This window comes from Rhododendron vialii, chromosome 5a (assembly GCF_030253575.1).
Source record: "Rhododendron vialii isolate Sample 1 chromosome 5a, ASM3025357v1".
In the NCBI taxonomy this organism is placed as follows: domain Eukaryota; kingdom Viridiplantae; phylum Streptophyta; class Magnoliopsida; order Ericales; family Ericaceae; genus Rhododendron; species Rhododendron vialii.
In genome coordinates, this window is record NC_080561.1 from 40,989,821 (window position 1) to 41,009,456 (window position 19,636).

The following is a 19,636-nucleotide window of genomic DNA, read 5'->3' on the forward strand; positions in this document are numbered from 1 at the left end:
TTCATGTGAACGCATTTCGAGGTTCATTAACTAGTGGAGTAATTTTAAAAATAGACTTGAAATTGACTTTTTAAACTAGACTTGAAATTGACTTTATTAGACAATAAGCACTTTGCGATTATATTGCTGGTTCTGTTTTTATAATAGCCCTCTTGGTAGTTAAGACAATGAGAAGTGAGATTAAGTTCCTAACATCATGATTTATTTATACTTTATTGTTAACAGTTATGCTATTGACAACCCACTGAGATGTCAATAAGACTAAAAATACAAAAATAAAATAAAATTGCAGTCTCATGCACTTTTTACACTTTTTAAGACACTTTAATACATTAGAAACTATTTTTTTTTTCCTGTCATTTTATGCCCTATTTACCGCCTATTGGGTTGTTTTTAGTATTTTTCTATTCGTAAAGTTCTCAGTAATTTTATTAGATCTAAATGAAGTTACTCGAACTCGAAGTTTGTCCGGCTCTAGAGATTAGAGACCCATAGAGGCTACAGCCAATGGATGATGCATCCAACAAGGAGTCTAAAACAAGAAAAAAGTAGCTCTATTGTTAGGGTTGTTTTGACTTTTGCCCAGATGAAATTATAGAAACAGGCTAGTGTAATTCTTTAAGAAATCTTAACCAATCCATAATTTGGCTACTTAACTAAAAAAGGTAAACCATGTCAAAAAACCAAAAAAGGTAAAAGTGTCCCAGTATGTTCTGGAATTCTATTCTCTTTAACAAGTGGATTTTTTTTAATGCCAAGACCCCAAAAGTGATTAGAAACGTCAATTCGAAGAATTACAATAATGAGATACTGCATCAATCATGCGAGGTTTGAAATAGTTAAATTAAGCCAATTACAAAACAGTCCAATAAAATAACAATGAAGACTCCTAAATAGTGAAACTAACAACCAACAATCAATTCTCCTTGGACAATATCTAAAGCTTTTTTATCTCCTAGTTTGTTAAGAAATAGAGGTTTTTGATGTGCTATTTTATTCATAAAGTAATGCTATGGACACATATTTATATGTGAACAAATTTAGATACACGAGTAAAGAAATTGTCCAATACACATCAGGTCTTCGTTATGTTACGAAATCCACGCACATCAACAATTTCGGACACGTCTATATAGACATGTTCGAAGGTATATCTCATATTTTTAGGAATCATAACATATCAGGATATCATACATAAATCTATATATGCATACAAGTCCTCTTTTTCCTATCCTCTTTGATCATTTATCTGGACTATATTTATTTTTCTCAAAGAAAAGACACCCCCTAGAGAGAAAAGCTACTACAACACTCCATGTACTTTTTTTTTGACCAAAAAAAGAGTGAGAGGGAGTGATTAACATAGCAATCCCTTTAGATGTGACCATAGAAGCTTTCTATCTGCTATAGAATGTTTGGTTCGAGTCGTAACTACAATTAGTACCACCTAAGTACAAATGGACATAAATATTTACCCCCGCACATCCTTACTTGAAACCGAATCTGAAAGGCACCCTATCAACTAGGCTACCACCTTTGGGGTGGTACACTCCATGTACTTGGGATCTCACATCCATTCTGTATCACCCAACTCTCTAAAAAGATCTCTCTTCACATTTTCAATTCTCGTTTTTACGTTTGCGCTTTCAATCATCACTCTCAAAACACTTTGAAAAGTCCTCTAAAAAAATCTTGCACGCTCGCACTCCACATCTGCAAAATGATCGCGCATTGTCTGATCGGGGATGCAACCAAGTCCCCCCTGCCAAGTGAGATGTTGAGTGGCATTCGACTGTTCATCTCGGCTCAAACGGCTTGAATTGAATCCAAACGCATAAAAATCTAAACCGTCGAATGCTCAATTAAAATTCAAGCCGTCGAATCCTGAAATGAACGGCCAGATCGGCCGCTCAGCATCCTCCCGTGGCAGAATCTTCCAATCTGACTATGATCCCGTCCACTCTTCCTCCTTCAAGGGTGGTGCGCACAGCAGTAAAATCAGGGTCTCAACTATCCAAAAAAAAAAAGTAAACAGAAAATAGAGATTGCGTCATTTGCATTTCTCTCCTCTTTCTCAGTTTCGATTCTCTCTCTCTCTCTCTCTCTCTCTCTCTCAAGCCAATGCCCGCGATCACTACACTCTCTGTAGCAAAAATAGTATCGATCCATCCATACATACACACATGAACCAATTGGGTTAATTAATTGATCCAATACTTGTTTCAATTCTTAACCTAAAAATCTCTTTTTTCATGGAAATGGCTTCAATCTCTTCGAGTCCTCGCACGGTCGAAGAGATCTTCAAAGATTACAGCGGTCGTAGAGCTGGCATAGTTCGCGCTTTGACTTACGGTACTCTCTCTCCTCTCTCTCTTTCTCTCTCTCTCTCTCTCTAGAATCTCAATTTGTAAAAATCTTACCTTTTGAATTTCAGATGTCGAGGACTTTTACGGACTCTGTGATCCAGGTAATCTTCAAAGTTTTTGTTGGAATTTCAGATCTGCTTTCTTGTTTGTTGTAATTTGTATTTTTGGCTCCTGGTTCTAGTTTATCCGCTTCGAATATTCGTTTTCGTCTATATATGTCTGGACGTATGGATTTGTTCTAGCCTAAGTCACATAATACGCGTGCGTGTGAGTGAGCGAGGGCGTTAATGCGAAAACGTCTTTTAAGAATCTCCCAAAGTACTAAATTCGCGTGAGCACAGAGCTAGAATTGAGAGCGGAAGCTGAGGGCCCTGTTAAAGGATTACGTGACTAATTGTATGACTCTATGAGGGTTGAAGTTAATTGGAGCACAAGAGTGCCCTCTAGTTGGCTATTGAGAAAAATGAGGAAAGTGTACAGAGAAGAAATGTGCTGTTTTGCATAATTTAGCTCTTTATAGGAATGAGAAGAAGTTTATAGAAGAAATGTCTGAATTCGCATGCCCTTGATTGTTTATGAATCTGAATGGTGCATGAAACACCTTTCCCGCCGTTTTTTGAGCAAGGCAGCGAGGTTTAAAAATTAAAAGTCTTCAAAGTAATACATTATGCTTTTAAATTTCTCTTTAGTTGGTTGGTGAGTACAGATTCCATTGCTTGCATGGATGAGGAAAGAATAATTTGAAGTTCAGTTTTTATTCTCTCCTTTTTATCACTTGTGAAGAAGTGGGAGCTTCTACAAATGTTAGCCGGACTCAAACAAGGTAGCTAGGTTATTTGTTAAAGTCTTTCAATCAAATGAACTGGTAAAGCTGTCACCTTTGGTGTTCTGTTCTTCCAAGCAGGCTCTCCTTTTGTTTTTCTGTTTGACAATGTTTTGGACATAATAATTTTTGGTTGCTTTGTTTATATTCTTGTACAGAGAAGGAGAACTTGTGTCTATATGGACATCCAGATGAAAGTTGGGAAGTCACTCTTCCAGCAGAGGAAGTTCCACCGGAGCTTCCAGAGCCTGCGCTTGGCATCAATTTTGCTAGAGACGGGATGAACCGTAAAGATTGGCTTTCACTGGTTGCAGTGCACAGCGACTGTTGGTTGCTCTCTGTGGCATTCTATCTTGGAGCTCGGCTCAACCGTAACGAAAGGTAACATTGTTTCTTCACGTGTAGCAGATTTGCATTGTGGACAGGAATTCATGTTTATTGGTTTAATCATCTTCCTAGAGGGATACAAACATGCCATAATGGTTATTAGCCAAAGTATGTCTTGGATTTGTAACTCAATTTTTCTGGTGGCTCTGTTGGCTAGCAAGCATGCTTATTTGTGTCGTGCATTTCTGTGCTAAGACTTATCAAAGTGCAAGAGTATCCGTCTGCCTCCAAGTTTTCGGTTTAACACTATTGGGCATGCTCAAGTAGTAATTGGTGGTTAAAATGAATTATGACTGCCGAAGATAAGATGGGCCAGCAATGAAAGATGGGTGTCAGGCTCGTTTAAGATTCATTTTTGTCTTTGTTCTTCACTTTGAAGACATGTATTCTACTATTTTGCTTTAAAAACCGCTGCAGTTACATGGTGATGGTGCCTGAATTTGCATTATCACCTTAGACATGAAGTGGGTTCTCTTAATAGATAAGTTCCATAAGAACAAGGATAAAAAGCACGTCCACAAGGCATTATTATCTAGTGCAGGGTTTTTAGCAATTTTACCACTTAGAGCTACTTAGGGTCATTTAATCTTATCCTTGTTTTGGGTTGGTGAAGTCCTTATTGGAGCTTGGAAAGCCATGCTTGTTGGAGACAATAATTTTAAAGAATATTTATGTTTGTTAGATGCCATTTGAATATAATTCATACTACCAGTTTTACTTCAAATTTGGTCAAGAGTAGTTCATCGGGTTGCATCCGCCATGTTATCTTTTAGAAACTATACATTGGATCGTAATGGTCATAATACTTTGTCTGAGGCGGGCCTTGTTCCAGAAGCTCTCTTTCTCGAGGTTAAGTAGTCTATATATGAAGGATTGTTTCTGTAACATGGATTTGGAGTTGGTCAGAAACAGAAACTGTTAGATGAAGATGAGCATGAGATCTTCTAAGACTATAGGACTGATCTCAAATAGCTCTCAGGGAGTAGCAGGGTTATTAAAGCAGGTGCAAGAACCTCCTATCCCCCTCGCTACTGGGGGTATGATTCGACCTATTGCCTAGTTGCAGGATCTTCCTATCTGGGTGACAAATCCAACTCGGATCTGCGCTGCGAAGTTCTAATCTCATAGGAACCTCACTCACATCTGAAAAGGAGTGTGTTCCTGACTAACTTCTCAAGTATACGAATTCCAAAAGAATTAGAAAAAGAGCTACTTGGTAAGAGAAAATCTTAAACAACAATAGGATATTAGAAAAACTGAATTTTCTTGTATTTACGAAATTATATTTTTGTAGTTGACACTAATTAATAATTAACAGGCATACTACTGATACTAGAACTAACGAGAGCGAAAGAAAACGGAAAAACTCTTTGGAGTATCTGTATGTCTATTTCCACCTACTGGTAGGTTTGTGTATGTGCTCCTACAGACAGACTCTAACCTTACATTCTTCCATATACGCCTGCTCCTCTGCTTCCACTCTTGCTCCAATTTGTTTATATATGAGGAGACATGAAACATACTATTTGTACTGCATTTGTGTGTTATAGATGTAGTTGCACTCTTCTAATGGATCCTCACTCCCCCACACCAGTTTCTTTTTCATGCAAATTATAAATGCTCTCTTATAGTTATCTTAATGAGTTGCTTTATGTTAAATTTGTTTGCAGAACCTTATTTTCAAATACTAGGCCTAGGGCTTCATTCATTGTATTCCCCACATTTCCATCTCTACCCTTCGCATAAACCTTGCAATTCAGCCATAGAGTGAAAAATGAAAGGCAACCCTCTCTCAGTAAGTTCAGTCTTCAGTGTGTCATAACTTCGTGGATGACTTACACCTTGTTCGTTTTGGGGTCTTAAAACCCCCGGTCTTCAATAAATTTTCTCTATCCATCTCTCTCCACTCATTACTCTCAAAAATCTCCCTCAAAACCCAAAACGAACAAGGTTAATCTTTATCAAGTCTAAACGTTAAACCTCAAGGAAGGTTTGCATATTGATCTTTAGATGTGGTTCCAGCTCACCACATCTCTTACACATTTTAATGTGATTTAACTATATTTGGTGGAATGTCATGGACTAAATCTGGGTGAGTGAACTTACTGATTGTAGTTTGTACTGCACATACTTTTTTTGGTTCACTGTAGTTGGCAATAGCATACATCCATAATTGATTGCATACGTCTATAATTGGTATGCACTGACATGTTAACTCGAGTGGGGAGACACGTGAAACTTAGCGGGAGACACATGAAATGTAGCGTGAGATTGGATCAGAGACGCTTAGACAAAGAAGTAGGAATCGTATTTGGGCCATGATCCCACTTTGTTGAGTTGAGTTTTGTGAGTGGAGGGTGAACATTACCCTCCTTTCTATTGGTTGAAATGGTGTGGACCCCACCACAAAGTGATGTCATGCTTACCAAAAAGTGTATTGCATGGTAAGCATGTCATCACTTTGTGGTAGGGTCCACACGATTTCAACCAAGAAGAGAAAGGGTAATGTTCACCCTCTTTTAAGGAGGGTGAACAAAATTGCACTCCACTTTGTTTGATGTGGTTATATGGCGTGGGAGGAACTTGAGATGTTTTGAAGGGTGGCTAATCCTTTGTTTAGGATCAAGGGTTTTTTGTTTGGTAGCTTGTATAGTTGGGACAAGGGGGAATGTAATCCTTCTCTTGACCAATTCATAGATTGGTTTGATCTTTCTACATACTTTTGGTCGGGTATAGGGCCTTTTTTGTAATTCCCCCCCCCCCCCCCCCCCCCCCTCCCCTTTTTTCTTGGTTTCTAATACATATATTTACTTATCAAAAAAGAAGAAGAGACAGTTAGACAATTAGTTAAGGAGATATTTCAACTTTTTTTTTCCCCTTTGTTACAATTAGAACTGTGAGCTATTTCTTTTGGAACCCAAGATCTTTTTCTAGTTGGTACGCAGGTTCATCAATGGTTGCCAATGTTGTTGGAGCTGACTTATTGACTCCCATAAGATTTATTTGTGTGCAAAATCTTCTTGATGCATTTCCCCTTTTCTTTATTTGGTCTGTGGACGGGCAGGTGGGAAGGAGCAACTCTTAATAGCAGTATTATTCCTTGTAAGATTTTTCTTCAAAAAAAACTAACATTGCTTCTGATGGGCAGGAAACGCTTATTTAGCTTGATCAATGAACTGCCCACTGTTTTTGAAGTCGTGACAGAAAGGAAGCCTGTGAAAGACAAGCCCAGCACAGATAGTGGAAGCAAATCCCGGGGCAGCACAAAGGTTAGAACTAGATAGGATGAGAATTGGTTTACTTTTCCTTTTTCTGTAGTTTCTTAGTCTCATCAGTTTTAATTGGAAACTGACTCTTACCAAGAAATGCTGCAAAAAGAAGGATTGCATTAAGAATCACATGCTATTGCCATTTGTTTCCGTACGCTTGCTGCAAGGAATCAAGGAACTTTTCTTGGTTTTGTTTTTCAACTTGGATTTCTGCTCTAGAATAGATTCATGGTTGTGCCACTGATGCTTGTACGGATGCCTTTTATGTAGAGATCGAGTGATGGACTGGTGAAAAGCAACCCAAAGCTTGCAGATGAGAATTACGAAGAGGATGAAAACGAACACAGCGAAACCCTCTGTGGGAGCTGCGGTGGGAACTATAACGCGGATGAGTTTTGGATCGGCTGCGACATCTGTGAGAAGTGGTTCCATGGGAAATGCGTGAAGATCACTCCAGCTAAAGCCGAAAGTATCAAACAATACAAATGCCCATCTTGCAGCATGAAGCGTGGAAGGCAGTAGTTGTTTCCAAAACCAAATCCAGATGTTGAAACAATGAATTGGTGGCTGAAAAAGCATCATAGAAGATATTACCCTCTTTATGTTTGTAATGGAGTTGTGATTGTTCTTATTTATAGGAAACATTCTCAAATTGTATTTTCTTAATTATTACAGATGCTTTTAATGTGATTTAGTCAGCTGAGGAGAGTTTCTTTTTTTAAAATTAAATCACATATTGCATTTTCTTAGCTATGGGATGGCTTGTGTTATGGAGCAGGATCATTACATACTGTTCTGGTTGGACTCCCGCTTTTTATCTTGTGAGATTTTGTGGGTCATAATCTTCGGTTTCTGCACCAGATGATTTAACCTAGGAAAATCCAGAAAACAAGGGTTTGATTGTGGTAAATTTGGACTCTGTCAACTGTCGAGCTTAGTTAATTTCAATAATTGCAGAAATTTCTGGGTATCTCCACCTGCCATACTCTCTTCTTAGTACCCGTTCTCGGCAGTATAGTTTCTCGACTTGACAGCTGGTTTTGTGTTTTTACTGTTTCTATAACCCATCTAATTGTGGGCATTCACTTGCAATGCCCATGAGGGATGCTCAGGCACTTCAATTGACTCTGACATGGGCTCAGATTCGGGAAAGAGAGGTTGAAATGGACAAAAGAGCTGCATGATCTGCTTGAAGAGGCTGTCAATCAGTCGGTGGTCATGGTAATAAGGGCAAATCCTAAAAGCCCCGTCGAATTTTTTGTCGAATATTTGGATATGCTTTATTCTTCATAGCTGTACTTTGCTTGCATGCAGGGGCAACAGCAGAAGGCAACCGGGAGACTATCTACGGGGATTCTGGGGCTGACCATCTACCATGTCAGAAGCCACTTGCAGGTTCTGCCTCTCTCACTCTCTCATGATAATCAATTTATCTGTGTAGAGGTCGTTTTTTTAAGAATTGCTCTTTGGTTAGGTTTATGTGGGAATCCACAGAAAACTACATGCCTGAAAAATGCATATGTAATGATGTGGTTCAGTTGTATGGGCCTATCACTCTATAACAAACATCATGATGCCAACATAAAAATCGCTAGCCAATAGGGGTTTGGTTGAATTGCAAGACCCTTAGGATGTTATCGCAAGGTCTCAAGTTCACCTGTAAGCAAGTGCCAAGAGGGCTTGTTTTTGGTATTTGGATTTTGGATTTTGAGTAGAGAGAGATAGAGGGAGAAATGAAAGTAATGATTGAGAGAAAATTTATTGGAGACCGTGAGAAAAGAGAGTCCAAAATCCCAAATCCCAAAGCAAACAAGGTCCTAATGTCCTTAGGTTTTGGTTTTGATTCACCGATACTCGAGGCCCAACCCAGACAGTAAAGGGTTCATGTCCAGGCTTTACAGGATATACACAGATGTACACAGAACAACATGATTAGGTTATGGGCCTTGAGTGCGTCTAGCATATTTTTTCACAGTAGCGGGGTCACTATACTGACTCCATCAGGTTCCTTTCTAAAACAATAATAGAGATGTCTGTTTCTTTATATTGCAGAAAGTAAGTATTGCTATAATAGTTAGATTGGTATATTGGAAGAGTAAGTTGAAATCCTGTCATCCTTTTTCCTGGCACTTAAAGCGCACCATGAGACCGTTGGACCAAAGGCCTATTGGCCATCAAGATATCTTTTGAGTACAAGAATGTTACAGTCAAATCATTCTTCTGAAAACAGAATGAAATAGTCGTAATGAGTTACTGGGTTAAGAGCTCTGTGGATATGGTGTTGCTTCTTGAGCTTTTCCACTTTGATTACTTTAGGTTTGGTTTGTCAAGCATTTCTATCAGCAATGGAGTTCTGCTTTGTGTACAGAATGTTTTATCTATTTTCATTTTTGACATCCCACTTGAACATTGATTCGAAAACCAGACATCCCACTTGTAAGCAAGTTCCAGAACAAAATAGTTCATGTATCCCTATCTGAAATCGTCTATCTATTTCTATGAAAAAACCTCTTAAGGCTTGTTGTCAGTCGTTTTTTAATTCATTTATTTTCTTTTTGGGTGCTTTCAGAAATATAGGATATCAAAGATCATTCCAGAATCTTCAAGTAGCAAGTTCTGACCGATCAACTCTCAAATTTTACCTTGAGAGGTTTACAGTCTATAAAATTTTCTTTTGGGGTGTTTAGAAAATTCGCCTAGAAGTTTGTTCTTTTTTGGAACTGTAAACTGTCATTTCTAGCTATCAAATGAAGACAATGAATACATAGACTCTTCAATTATCTTCCAATAATCTACTTGGGAATGAACAATAGGCAAAGTTTGAGAGAAGGAACATATCTGAACAACAACATGAGTTGTGTATTCCTTTTATATCCCTTAGGCTTCATGAAAATCATTTCTAGTACAAAGCTTTGACCATTTTATCCTTTTCCACGATTCCGTTACTTTTGCAGGGGTGCTCGGCTTAATGAAGCATTGCAAATGTAGAAAGACAAGTTAAGGCAAATGAGTGATCAACTAAAGGTATCATTTCTCATTTCCGGAAAACTAGATGCATAGATGCAATTCTTATTAATTAGGTCATCTATTTATGCTAATATATTTGCTTGTAGTTAAAAGCTCAAAAGATGTTGAAGCTTAAAATTGAAGCCGAAGGCAGACAGAGAGGTTCACGCAGGATTTAAAAACTGGGCAACCATGTCAAATGCCAAGGAATTTGAATTTGATTCAGAGATCGACAATTTGCATCACTTGATTCAGCATTTTACGACATAAATATGCTTCTTCCCAAACACCAAACAATTTGTGTTTCCATACTATGAAACCAGCTTTCCATGGAGTGTGTCATCTTTGTAAACTTGTATAATTAACCTGTTCAATTATTAGTTGACATATCAGAAAGTCTATCTGCGCATCCGGACACAGATGTGTTCGAAACCGTCTGATGCACGTGGGCAAGTGATGCAATTTCCGAATAAATGTGTCTCATGCTAAAATTCAATTGCATCATAGCTGCATTGCTCATTCTGTAGTTCTTGGAATGTTGATGTTTGGGAGTTCAACATGTTGTACTGGAAATCTGCCCATCTTGTTGACTAAGCAGGAAATGATCCAGATTTGTACTTAAGCACAAGATGGGTTTTGCTCTGTAGTCTAAATAAGACACAAGGGCTTGTTTGGACCTTAATGATGCTTGATAATCTTGTTTATTCTATTGTTGCTCAAATTTTGAGTGCTTAGTCATGGACCGCATATGATTGTGCGGTGGTTAGGGCCCTAGCTGGTGCAAGCATCCAAGGAAATTTATGGATCTTTTTTTTTTTTCTCTGTCTCTTTCCCACCAGCTAATTTAAGTTGTTTTTTTCACGATGAAATTAAAAGTTTTTCTTCTTAAAACCAAAAGCAAAACTTGGGCACGCAAAATTTTATAAAAGAATTGGGGAAATTGATGGCACATGACATGTTTTGATAATTAATACTCGTTAAGGACATGCTGAGAACATTTGTTAATGTTGAAAATGTTTTTGGCAGATATTAATTATTAAAACACGTCATTGGCCGTCATTTTTCCAAAGAATTGACAATTGATTTGATATGTTTAATAGAACCACCTCTGTCCATCTGGGTTAAGTGAGATCAAACGAGACATGGAAAGCGTTTGGCCTTGTTCGTTTGGTAACTTTGCGTATTTTAGTTTTGATAGTGGGTGGAGAGAAAAATATGTTAATGAGTGGAGAGAGATAGAGAGAGAAGTGAAATTAATAATTGGAGAAATAAAGTAATGATTAGAGAAAGATATAGGATAATGATTGAAAAAAAAGTTAAATTTGGAAACGAACAAGGCCTTTATCTGTTGGATTAGTAAAAAAAATGGGCCTTTTTCAGAGAACAATAATATGGATTTTTTTTGTCTCGTCGAGTATTGAAATAGTATGAAAATAAAGAACAAAGTTAAAATAGTTCATATAAAACAATGCTATTTCGGCTTTTTCGAACTTTTATCATATCATTTTAGTTAAATTTTTTTAAACTTTGGTCTATATTTTTACACTTATCCAATTTCTCTCGTCTACACAAACGATGTGACTGGAAAATTAACTCGAATCATAAAGATTAAAAGAAAACAATAAAAAAAAGACCCAGAAAAATGACAAAAATTTGGCCAAAGGGGTCCAATCCTGACGACTCATGCTTACGTGGCCGTTTTCGACTTCTTCGAAATTAAACTTCTCTGTTGGATTCCCTCTCGAAATGGTAATAAAAAGAAACAAAGGTGTGAAATGTCAAAAAAACATGTTTTGACTTTTTAATAGTGAGATAGAACACTAATTAAACGTGTGCTGAAAACTCGCCAAAGTTGTACTTCTAGAGTACTTGTACTACTTGTCAATGTAGGAGTATTAATGCTCTGCTTCACCTTTTCCTTTTGATAATGAAGTTTCCATTGACCTTAACACTAGTCTGGTGCTCGTCGAGGTCGTGTGGGTGTGCACTTCATGCCCTGCTGGGGAACGAAGGGCCACCAACTTGGCATTCCAGCGTTCAGCGTTCGCCATGACAGCGGGGCTCACACGAAAGTGGTATTTATACTCGTGACAATGAAAGGGGTCTGATATTTATGCCATGAGCTTGCCAACGCTAGCTCTTCTGGATGGTAGCTTCTTGGATCGAACCAAATGGCCTCCTTCGTTCGGGTGTGATCGTTGCAATCGGGCTCTTCGGTGGATGTGTCCTAAATTGTTTGTTGTGGGATAATAATGACCAGAAATGACAACTTGTTCGTAACGGTTTGCGAACATTCACCGCCGTGTAGACAATCGCTTATGTCGTTGTTAAGTGTGCTTTAGTAGTCTTTCTGGGATTGTTTACAGAGTTATTAGATTGAGTCGGGTGCATGCCCCTCCGTGTTCTTCAGTGTATTGTATCTCTATAACTCGATCCTCAGATCTACTTTATATCAATGACACCGATCTTCTTCAAAAAAATAAAATAAAAACCTGTTCCTCCCTCCTTCCTCTTTTCAGTGTCCACTACGATTCTATATGTCATTTTCAATTGCCTATATCTCATAATATATATTGTAATATAATATAGATTTTATTTGATACGTCACATTTCAAGGCGTCATTGCGGACTTCCAAAGCCATAGGTGTTCCAATCCATTTAAAAATTTCCATCTAGAAAAGAGGCACGTGTATCCAAAACTTGCTATCAGCCCATCAGGCCACCACCATAACGCATTAACAATGTACGGTGTACATGGAAAGGTAAACACAAAGCCATTCTGAGGTTGGGAGGTCGGTCGAAAATGACATGCACTCACTCATGCCTGTTTAAAATGTGACATTTATAATTATTAACCTAAAAAAATATGACCTTTTTATGGGACCCGGGTACCTTGCAGAGCGACACCCCTGCTGAGCCACTAATCCGGTCGTTCATTTCGGAATCAACGGCCCAGGTCGTAACATCTTTTTCCTTTTCCTTTTCTTTTTTTTTTTTAAATCCGTTCGATATCTTTGCATCCGGACCGTCCAAAACACTTTTAAAAGGCCGAGATGCGCTCGGCATTCCTGCCAAGCAGGGGTGCTTGGCAGGGTCTCCCGGTCCCTTTCTTTATGGGGGTCACTATCACTAGTTCACTTTGTATTTCTATATATAAATAGCAATAGAAATGCAAAAATTATTTTACACGTGTCTGGCATTTGATGTCTCCATGAGAAGCGAAAAGAAAAACTTTTTAATCCGAAAGTATAGGTGCAGTAATAGTCATGACCTTCTGTTAGTGGATGGTGAATTGGCATCTAAAATTAATTGGCTCATTTTGTCAAATACCAAGTTATATAGGGGAGAGAGTTGAAATTCATCCAATGACACAGAGTAAAGGGTTTGTGATGCTCAAATAAGCTTAATTTCTTGATTTACTAGTCTTATTCCGCAACAGTTTATCTGACACGCTGGACTAACTAATTCGAGAGATCAATTCCACGGTCTACCAGCAGAGTCTCAATCTTATTGTCCATTGGCAAAAGTTGAATTAAAGCGGGGGCACAATCAAAAGTTTTGGAACATGTACTATGGGTTTGCACACCTAGAATCAATTCTGGTTGAAAATCTCCAAACCAAGATGAACAAATTAGAATGAAGCATTGCGATGATCCAAAACGACTAGCTATTACTGTAGTGAAAAAGATGTGTATTGTGTAACACATCAATAAGGATATTGGCATGAAAAGACACTTCTTTTTTTTTTTTTTTTCCTCTTTTGCTCTCTCTCTCTTTTTTTTTTTTTTCCGATTTTAAGAAAACACAAACATATTACGAACACAAATAGATGTGCATAAATCCCAACACAAATGCATTCAGAACCGTCCAATGTGTGCGGGGCTCCATATCGACCTTGCAGGACTCACTTGCATTTGTGTCCGAATTTGTACGCATTTATCTGCTGTAGCATTTGGTTCTATTACATTCGACGATTAACCTAATTCAAAGCCATAATTTACATGATAAAGTGAGGAGAAAAACTTATTTTGTACCCCGAGGGCATCATGCTATAACGGGCATACGCGTGAACCTCACATCAAGCGTGAGGAGTCTCCGTGCCGAATTGGGTTATCAAATAACGCCTCAGCATGGAGATTTTAGCGATTCAACTTGCGATTTGCCGCACGGGCCCCTCGTCCTGATGAACAACCTGTACTCGTTAAACGTCATCGCTTTGTACAGTGGTGGCTTGTCCTCTGTTACCAGCATCTTGGCAGGTTCAATGGGAATGTTGCCATTGGGATTGTAGAAGAAGGCAAGCGATACTCTCTCCTTTGCTGAATTCACAATCACCCTGTGCTCCACACTCTTGTATTTTGCATTGCTTAGCACCTAAAAAATTACCCCAATTAGCACGAATTCTATAGCGATTAATCGAAAAACAGAGTAACATAAAACGTACGACAATGCTACAGATACAGAAGAAATATACCGAAGAGCTCGTATTGAAAAAAAGGGGTTATGTAGATTCATTCCGGAGGTAGTTCCCATTTCGCGACTTTGAATTTGGATCGGCTATTGACTTTTTTTTCCCCTGTGCATTTTCGAATATACGTTGGTGCATTTAAGAAAAACAAGTATATGCCTTTTGGTTGCGGCGAACGAGAAGCTGTTGACAAAGGGGTATTTTTATTTATGGCACGGGGTCCTCGTTCTAGATAAAATTGACGATCTCACGATCTTGTCTTGTGTAATTTTAGATCGATAACGACGGTGAAGCTATTGACAAAGTGGTATTTTATTTATGGCACGTGATCCTCGTTCTAGATAAAATTGACGATTTTGCGATCCTGTCTCGTATACTTTTAGATCGATAACGACGGTATTGTGCAGCTATGAATGCATTGACAAAGGGACGCGACGGATGACAGATGACCTTTTTTGTCCCCAAGTAAAAAAGGATTGCAAACTAGTTGTCTAACTTCGAAACTTTAGAAAGTGGAAAACCAGACAACCACTAATGTACAGAGACAGGGGACCTCATGGTCCTACATGAATTGAACTCGTTTATATCGTTGAACTCCTCCACTTGGTCATACATTAACCCCAAAAAAAAAAAAAAAAGATCTTGCAAATGTCAATAACCCACAATTGAAATTTTGTAGAAATTTCATTGGTTGATTTTGGAATCCGGTTGTCAGAATGCTTCTTGTGGCTGCCGTAGCCGCGAGGGTTTGCCGGCTATCCTCGGTGCCGGTTTGTCTTCATCTAGGAGGTTATTGCCGACTGATGATCAAGGGATCCCCATATTAGTCTTTATGAGGTTCTAAATTTTAAGGCTTGTGTATCTAGACCTCTTGGTTATTGTCTCCGTTTGAGATTGATAACCGTCTCAAATGTATGCTTATTTCTATCAATGAAATCTCCTACCATTTTGACCAAAAAAATAAAATAATAACACCACAATTGGATCATGTTTATGTTGAAAAAATTAATAGTGAATATAACTTTAAGAATAAACTTCACGACATATGTGAGTATATGATCAACGCGAAGAGCCCAACAGAATAAATGATTTTGATCACCTTCTCAGGTTTCATTTATTCAATTAACAAGGAAAGAGAGAAGCAAAAAAAGTACCTGAATTTGATCACCAATGTTGACGATGAAGGCATTGGGGGCAGGCTTGACGGTGACCCAGTTATCACCTCGCCGGACTTGGAGGCCGGAGACGTCCTCGTCGGGGAGGAGGAGGGTCATGCCGCCGGGGTCCGAGTGCGGGGAGAGGCCCAGAGTGAGGTCAGGTTGTGGGCACTTTGGGTAGAAGTTAACCCTTAGGCAAGCACCTATTTCCTCCCCACCAAAAGATTTCTGGAGGTAATCTTGTTCCAATCCAAGATTTGTTGAAAATACTTTCATCAATTTCCCACATAGCCTCACCAATTCCTCACCATATTCTGCTACCAAATCCCTTCAAAATGTAAACAACCAAGTCGATGGCTCATTCTCTACGTCGGTCCATTGAATCAGATACCGAGTAATTGACAAAAAGAAGAAGAAGAAGTATATGATTTCGTAACTTAAATTTTTTAGTACATAGTCTTCACCTTTTTCATAGAAACTAAGAAGATATATTAATAAAAAAAAATGAACCAAAAAAGTCATGCCTTTGGTTTGTGAGTTGATTTCAATTTCACGTGTTACCAATATTCTTGTATAGAGAGCTATCCATACGAGACTTTTGTTTTAATTTCCATTGGGTCTTCTATTAATAGACGGTAGAATTGATCTCAAAATTACTTGGGTTTCATTGGGACGAAGACCGAGTTAGCATGCCTTCAACTCTATTTGAGGACCACAACATAGGGGCTAGCTCTATTCGGACCGTCTATGCTCTGTAATGGACAGCTTAGATTTTACCTCGGTTGGACAGCTAAGATCTGTTCGGCCGAGATGAAATCTGAACCGTCCATTGTCGACCATGGACGGCTCAGATGGAGCCAACACTCATACTTGGGACAGCTGGTCCCCCATTTCATCTAATTTTGCGTCAATAAAGTTGAGTTCCACCTCTATTAAAGTGCTATGTCCTTCATGAACCTTAGGAATGGTCCAATCATCAAAAAATCAAAGAAGCCAGACCTTTTTCTCATCCAATCAAATTAACAAATTATATCACGATCTCACATTTGCCAACTTTAATTGACATTCTCACCCACATAGACTAATTAACTCTTTGAATCTTCTAAAAGAGGAGAAAGAAGATTCTTTCAAACTTTATCATGCAAGCATATCAAGTCTTGTTTAGTATTTTTAGTCGAGACGTTCATAAGCTGGGTTGAACACTTGATTTATCCAAAAAAAATCTTAGGTAAGACTTAAGACGGTAGAGAAAGTCTCCCTGAATTTAAAATCAAATATCATGATTCGTCTAGATTTTTGACCCATGAGAAATTATTTGGTGTTCTTGGGGCTTTATCTCGTGAGCCCCTTAATCTATCTTTAGCTTTTTACTCGTGAATGTAAATCAAGATCCTGACAATATCTTACACGTGATGCAAGTTAGACTTGGGGCTTTATCTCGTGAGCCCCTTAATCTATCTTTAGCTTTTCACTCGTGAATGCAAATCGAGATCCTGACAATATCTTACATGTGATGCAAGTTAGACGAGTCGTGATCCCATTTCACGAACTAAGCCATTCATTTTGTAACTACCGTACGATATCAATGCAAAAAATTAGGTTAATCGAACATCAACATCTACGTGGATGAGTAATATTTGCCGAAAGAGTGATTAATGATTAGAGTCTTAACCGTCGCCTACCAAATATCAAATCAACTAAATTTTTTGCATCGGAAACGTAGGCATCGAGTTCTATAAAATGAACGAATCGGATTGTTAAACGAGAGATCATTTCTCCATAAATGCAGCAAACGAAATAATCGTGTGTGGCCTCTCAAAAATGTTGTGGTGGTGACCAAAAAGCACAAAATACTTTTTCCATTTTTAGTTGTTTCTCGCCGTATAAACCTTCAAAGAGTATGACTCACCATTTAACAAACCAAACAACAAAAAGAAAGGAGAAACCAAACTTTTCAAGTTGGTTTTCTCATTTTTCTCTTTAGTGGCCGGCGACCTGAGTTCGAGTCCTACGGAGAGCAGGTTTGGGGTTCAGGGCTATAGATAGCCTATAAATCCTCCATTGACTAACATATTAACACCTCGCTGATGTATATTGTATGACAATAAAAAGAAGAAAAAAAAATCATCATTTAGCCACACGCAGTGGAGTCGCGTGCAAATTACCTGCACTCTAGAGGGAGCTTAGGCCACTTATTCTGGTCCCTCATTGTGTTAGGAAGCAAATGGAGGAAAAAATAGTCACTCCAATCCAACTTCATCCCTTTCTCCACACCTAGCCTGCTTCCGTAACCCTCGTACGTCGCTGGAGAATTCGCGTAGCCCTGTTTCACCTCCAGAGGGAGGTGGAAGAACTCGCGCCATGCCTCCCGGGTGCGGCTCATTAGCTCGTGGCTCACTCCGTGATTTACCACCTGAAACGGGGACAGAACTAGAATTTCAGATGCAAAAGAATACCATTGTTAATACAGTGAGAAGGGTACTTACTCTTGATTTTGTTGTCAAATTTTCTATATAAATAGCTATCCTCGATAAAAAAAAAAAAAAATTGGTTAATACAGGGTAAAGGAAAATGACACATGTTTTCTTGCAAGTATCGTGTAGCCATTGGTCGGACAAAATAAAAAACTGATCATTTTCTTTACATAACTTAGGTGTTCAATTGGATATTTGGATTAATTTATGTGCACTTTGACTAATTATGAGGCGTCATCACTAACAAGGGTCCCAGTTAAAGCCGGGGAAACGATTGATTCCGGTCCTATGTTGCAAAATTTTGTCAAGTAAATATGTTTCTTAAATCATATTACACAATATCCAATCAACATAATTTTTAAGATCGTTGATGTTCTCGACAAGATTTAAAAAGTGAACGATCTGAATTATCAAAATGAGTCCGGTCCCACAAAGTAACGGACAGGACCTTCCACTCTCTTTTCCTTAGATTAATACTTGAAAGGAAAAAGATATATATAAAGAAAAAGACTAGAACCCTAAGGGTTGGCCAAGTGGTCTTGGCCTGAAATTTAGGTGTTTGTTCTATTTATAAAGGTCTCAGATTCGATTCTCATTGCCAATAACTCTTGAGGCCACCTCACTCTCACGCCATGCGTAAGCGTGTGAAACGGTTGTGAGAAGAACTGTAGGAATTAATCTGAGGTGCACGTAAGCTGGCCCGAAACACTATGCATTAAAAAAAAGGAGAAGAAGAAGACTCGAGAGACATGTGGTACCAAGATAGAGAGAAAATTAAGATGTGGTCCAATTGTTTGTTTTGGAAGATTTTTTTCCAAAAGGGAACGTGGGCGAATCCATTTAATAAATAATATACATATATAGATAGTGTGCAATTACCACTAGTAGATAATAAGAGAGATCAATTTTGACTTGACCTACTCGAGGGAGTATCTCAATGAGATCTCTTAAGAGATTTTATTGCCATAATCTAAATTGCTCATTTCATAAAAATTCATTTAACAATGTATTTGTATTGCAAAAATTTTGTTTTACAGTTCAGCGTTGAACCATGCTGATTATTCACTTTTCGGTAACGATCGGAGCAAGTGGCTAATAATATCCGATTAAACTAATTTTTTCTGGATGATCTGCTCGACGAATTCTATAATTTGAACAGTTCTAGAAGTAGTATATAGTTCTGTTCTGACCTGAAAGAAACCCCACTCTCGGCACGCGCTTGAGATGAGACTCAGCGTGTGGTTGCGGATGGAGGAGTCGTTGGAGAATACGTTGGAGAGATCGATCACGGGGATATTGATGTTGTCACCCGCCGCCAGTGATTGGAGTGGCGAAGAAGAAGGCCGGTCGGAGATTCGTTTGATGTACCGTTCGGGGATGGCGGTTATGCCGCTGTCGGAGAGTGATTGGACTCGGACTATGGGCTCCGGCCATGTTTGTATGCAGTTCATTATATGGAGAGAGAGAGAGAGAGAGAGAGAGAGAGTGGCAGTGAGGGTGGTGAATGTATGTTGATGGGGGTCTACAAAAGAGTTATGTTATAGTGGTTGGTTGGAATTGAAGTGAACAACAAACTGAACGTGTTATGCATGGGAGTGTAGTATGTGGAGAGAGAGAGAGAGAGAGAGAGAGAGAGAGAGAGAGGCTATACTGGTGCCTGCTGAGATTTAGTTGAAGGGCAAGAGC

The 19,636-nt window shown here is 38.6% G+C and overlaps 2 protein-coding genes and 1 long non-coding RNA gene across 4 annotated transcripts; 2 read left to right on the top strand and 1 right to left on the bottom strand.

The window, feature by feature from the left end:
* Nucleotides 1-1,974: 1,974 nt before the first annotated feature.
* Nucleotides 1,975-7,598, top strand: LOC131326020 (PHD finger protein ALFIN-LIKE 2-like). Of its 2 annotated transcripts, XM_058358563.1 has the most exons (5): nt 1,975-2,352; nt 2,435-2,467; nt 3,348-3,570; nt 6,725-6,845; nt 7,116-7,598. In XM_058358563.1, exons 1-5 carry the CDS (start codon nt 2,253-2,255, stop codon nt 7,365-7,367), a joined length of 729 nt encoding a protein of 242 aa, XP_058214546.1. In that variant the 5' UTR covers nt 1,975-2,252; the 3' UTR covers nt 7,368-7,598. The 2 variants fall into 2 exon arrangements, with proteins under 2 accessions (XP_058214546.1, XP_058214547.1); XM_058358564.1 differs by lacking the exon at nt 2,435-2,467 and having other exon boundaries at nt 2,035-2,352.
* On the top strand, nt 3,577-4,924 carry LOC131326022 (uncharacterized). Its single transcript, XR_009199900.1, has 2 exons — nt 3,577-4,792; nt 4,895-4,924. It is a non-coding gene; the product is annotated as an uncharacterized LOC131326022 (long non-coding RNA).
* Nucleotides 7,599-13,465: 5,867 nt separating the features above from the next.
* Nucleotides 13,466-19,636, bottom strand: LOC131326023 (jasmonate-induced oxygenase 2-like). The gene is made up of 4 exons (XM_058358565.1): nt 19,141-19,636; nt 17,642-17,889; nt 15,474-15,804; nt 13,466-14,225 (listed from the first exon to the last, which is right to left on the bottom strand). The coding sequence occupies exons 1-4, from the start codon at nt 19,399-19,401 to the stop codon at nt 13,977-13,979; spliced, it is 1,089 nt and encodes a 362-aa protein (XP_058214548.1). The 5' UTR covers nt 19,402-19,636; the 3' UTR covers nt 13,466-13,976.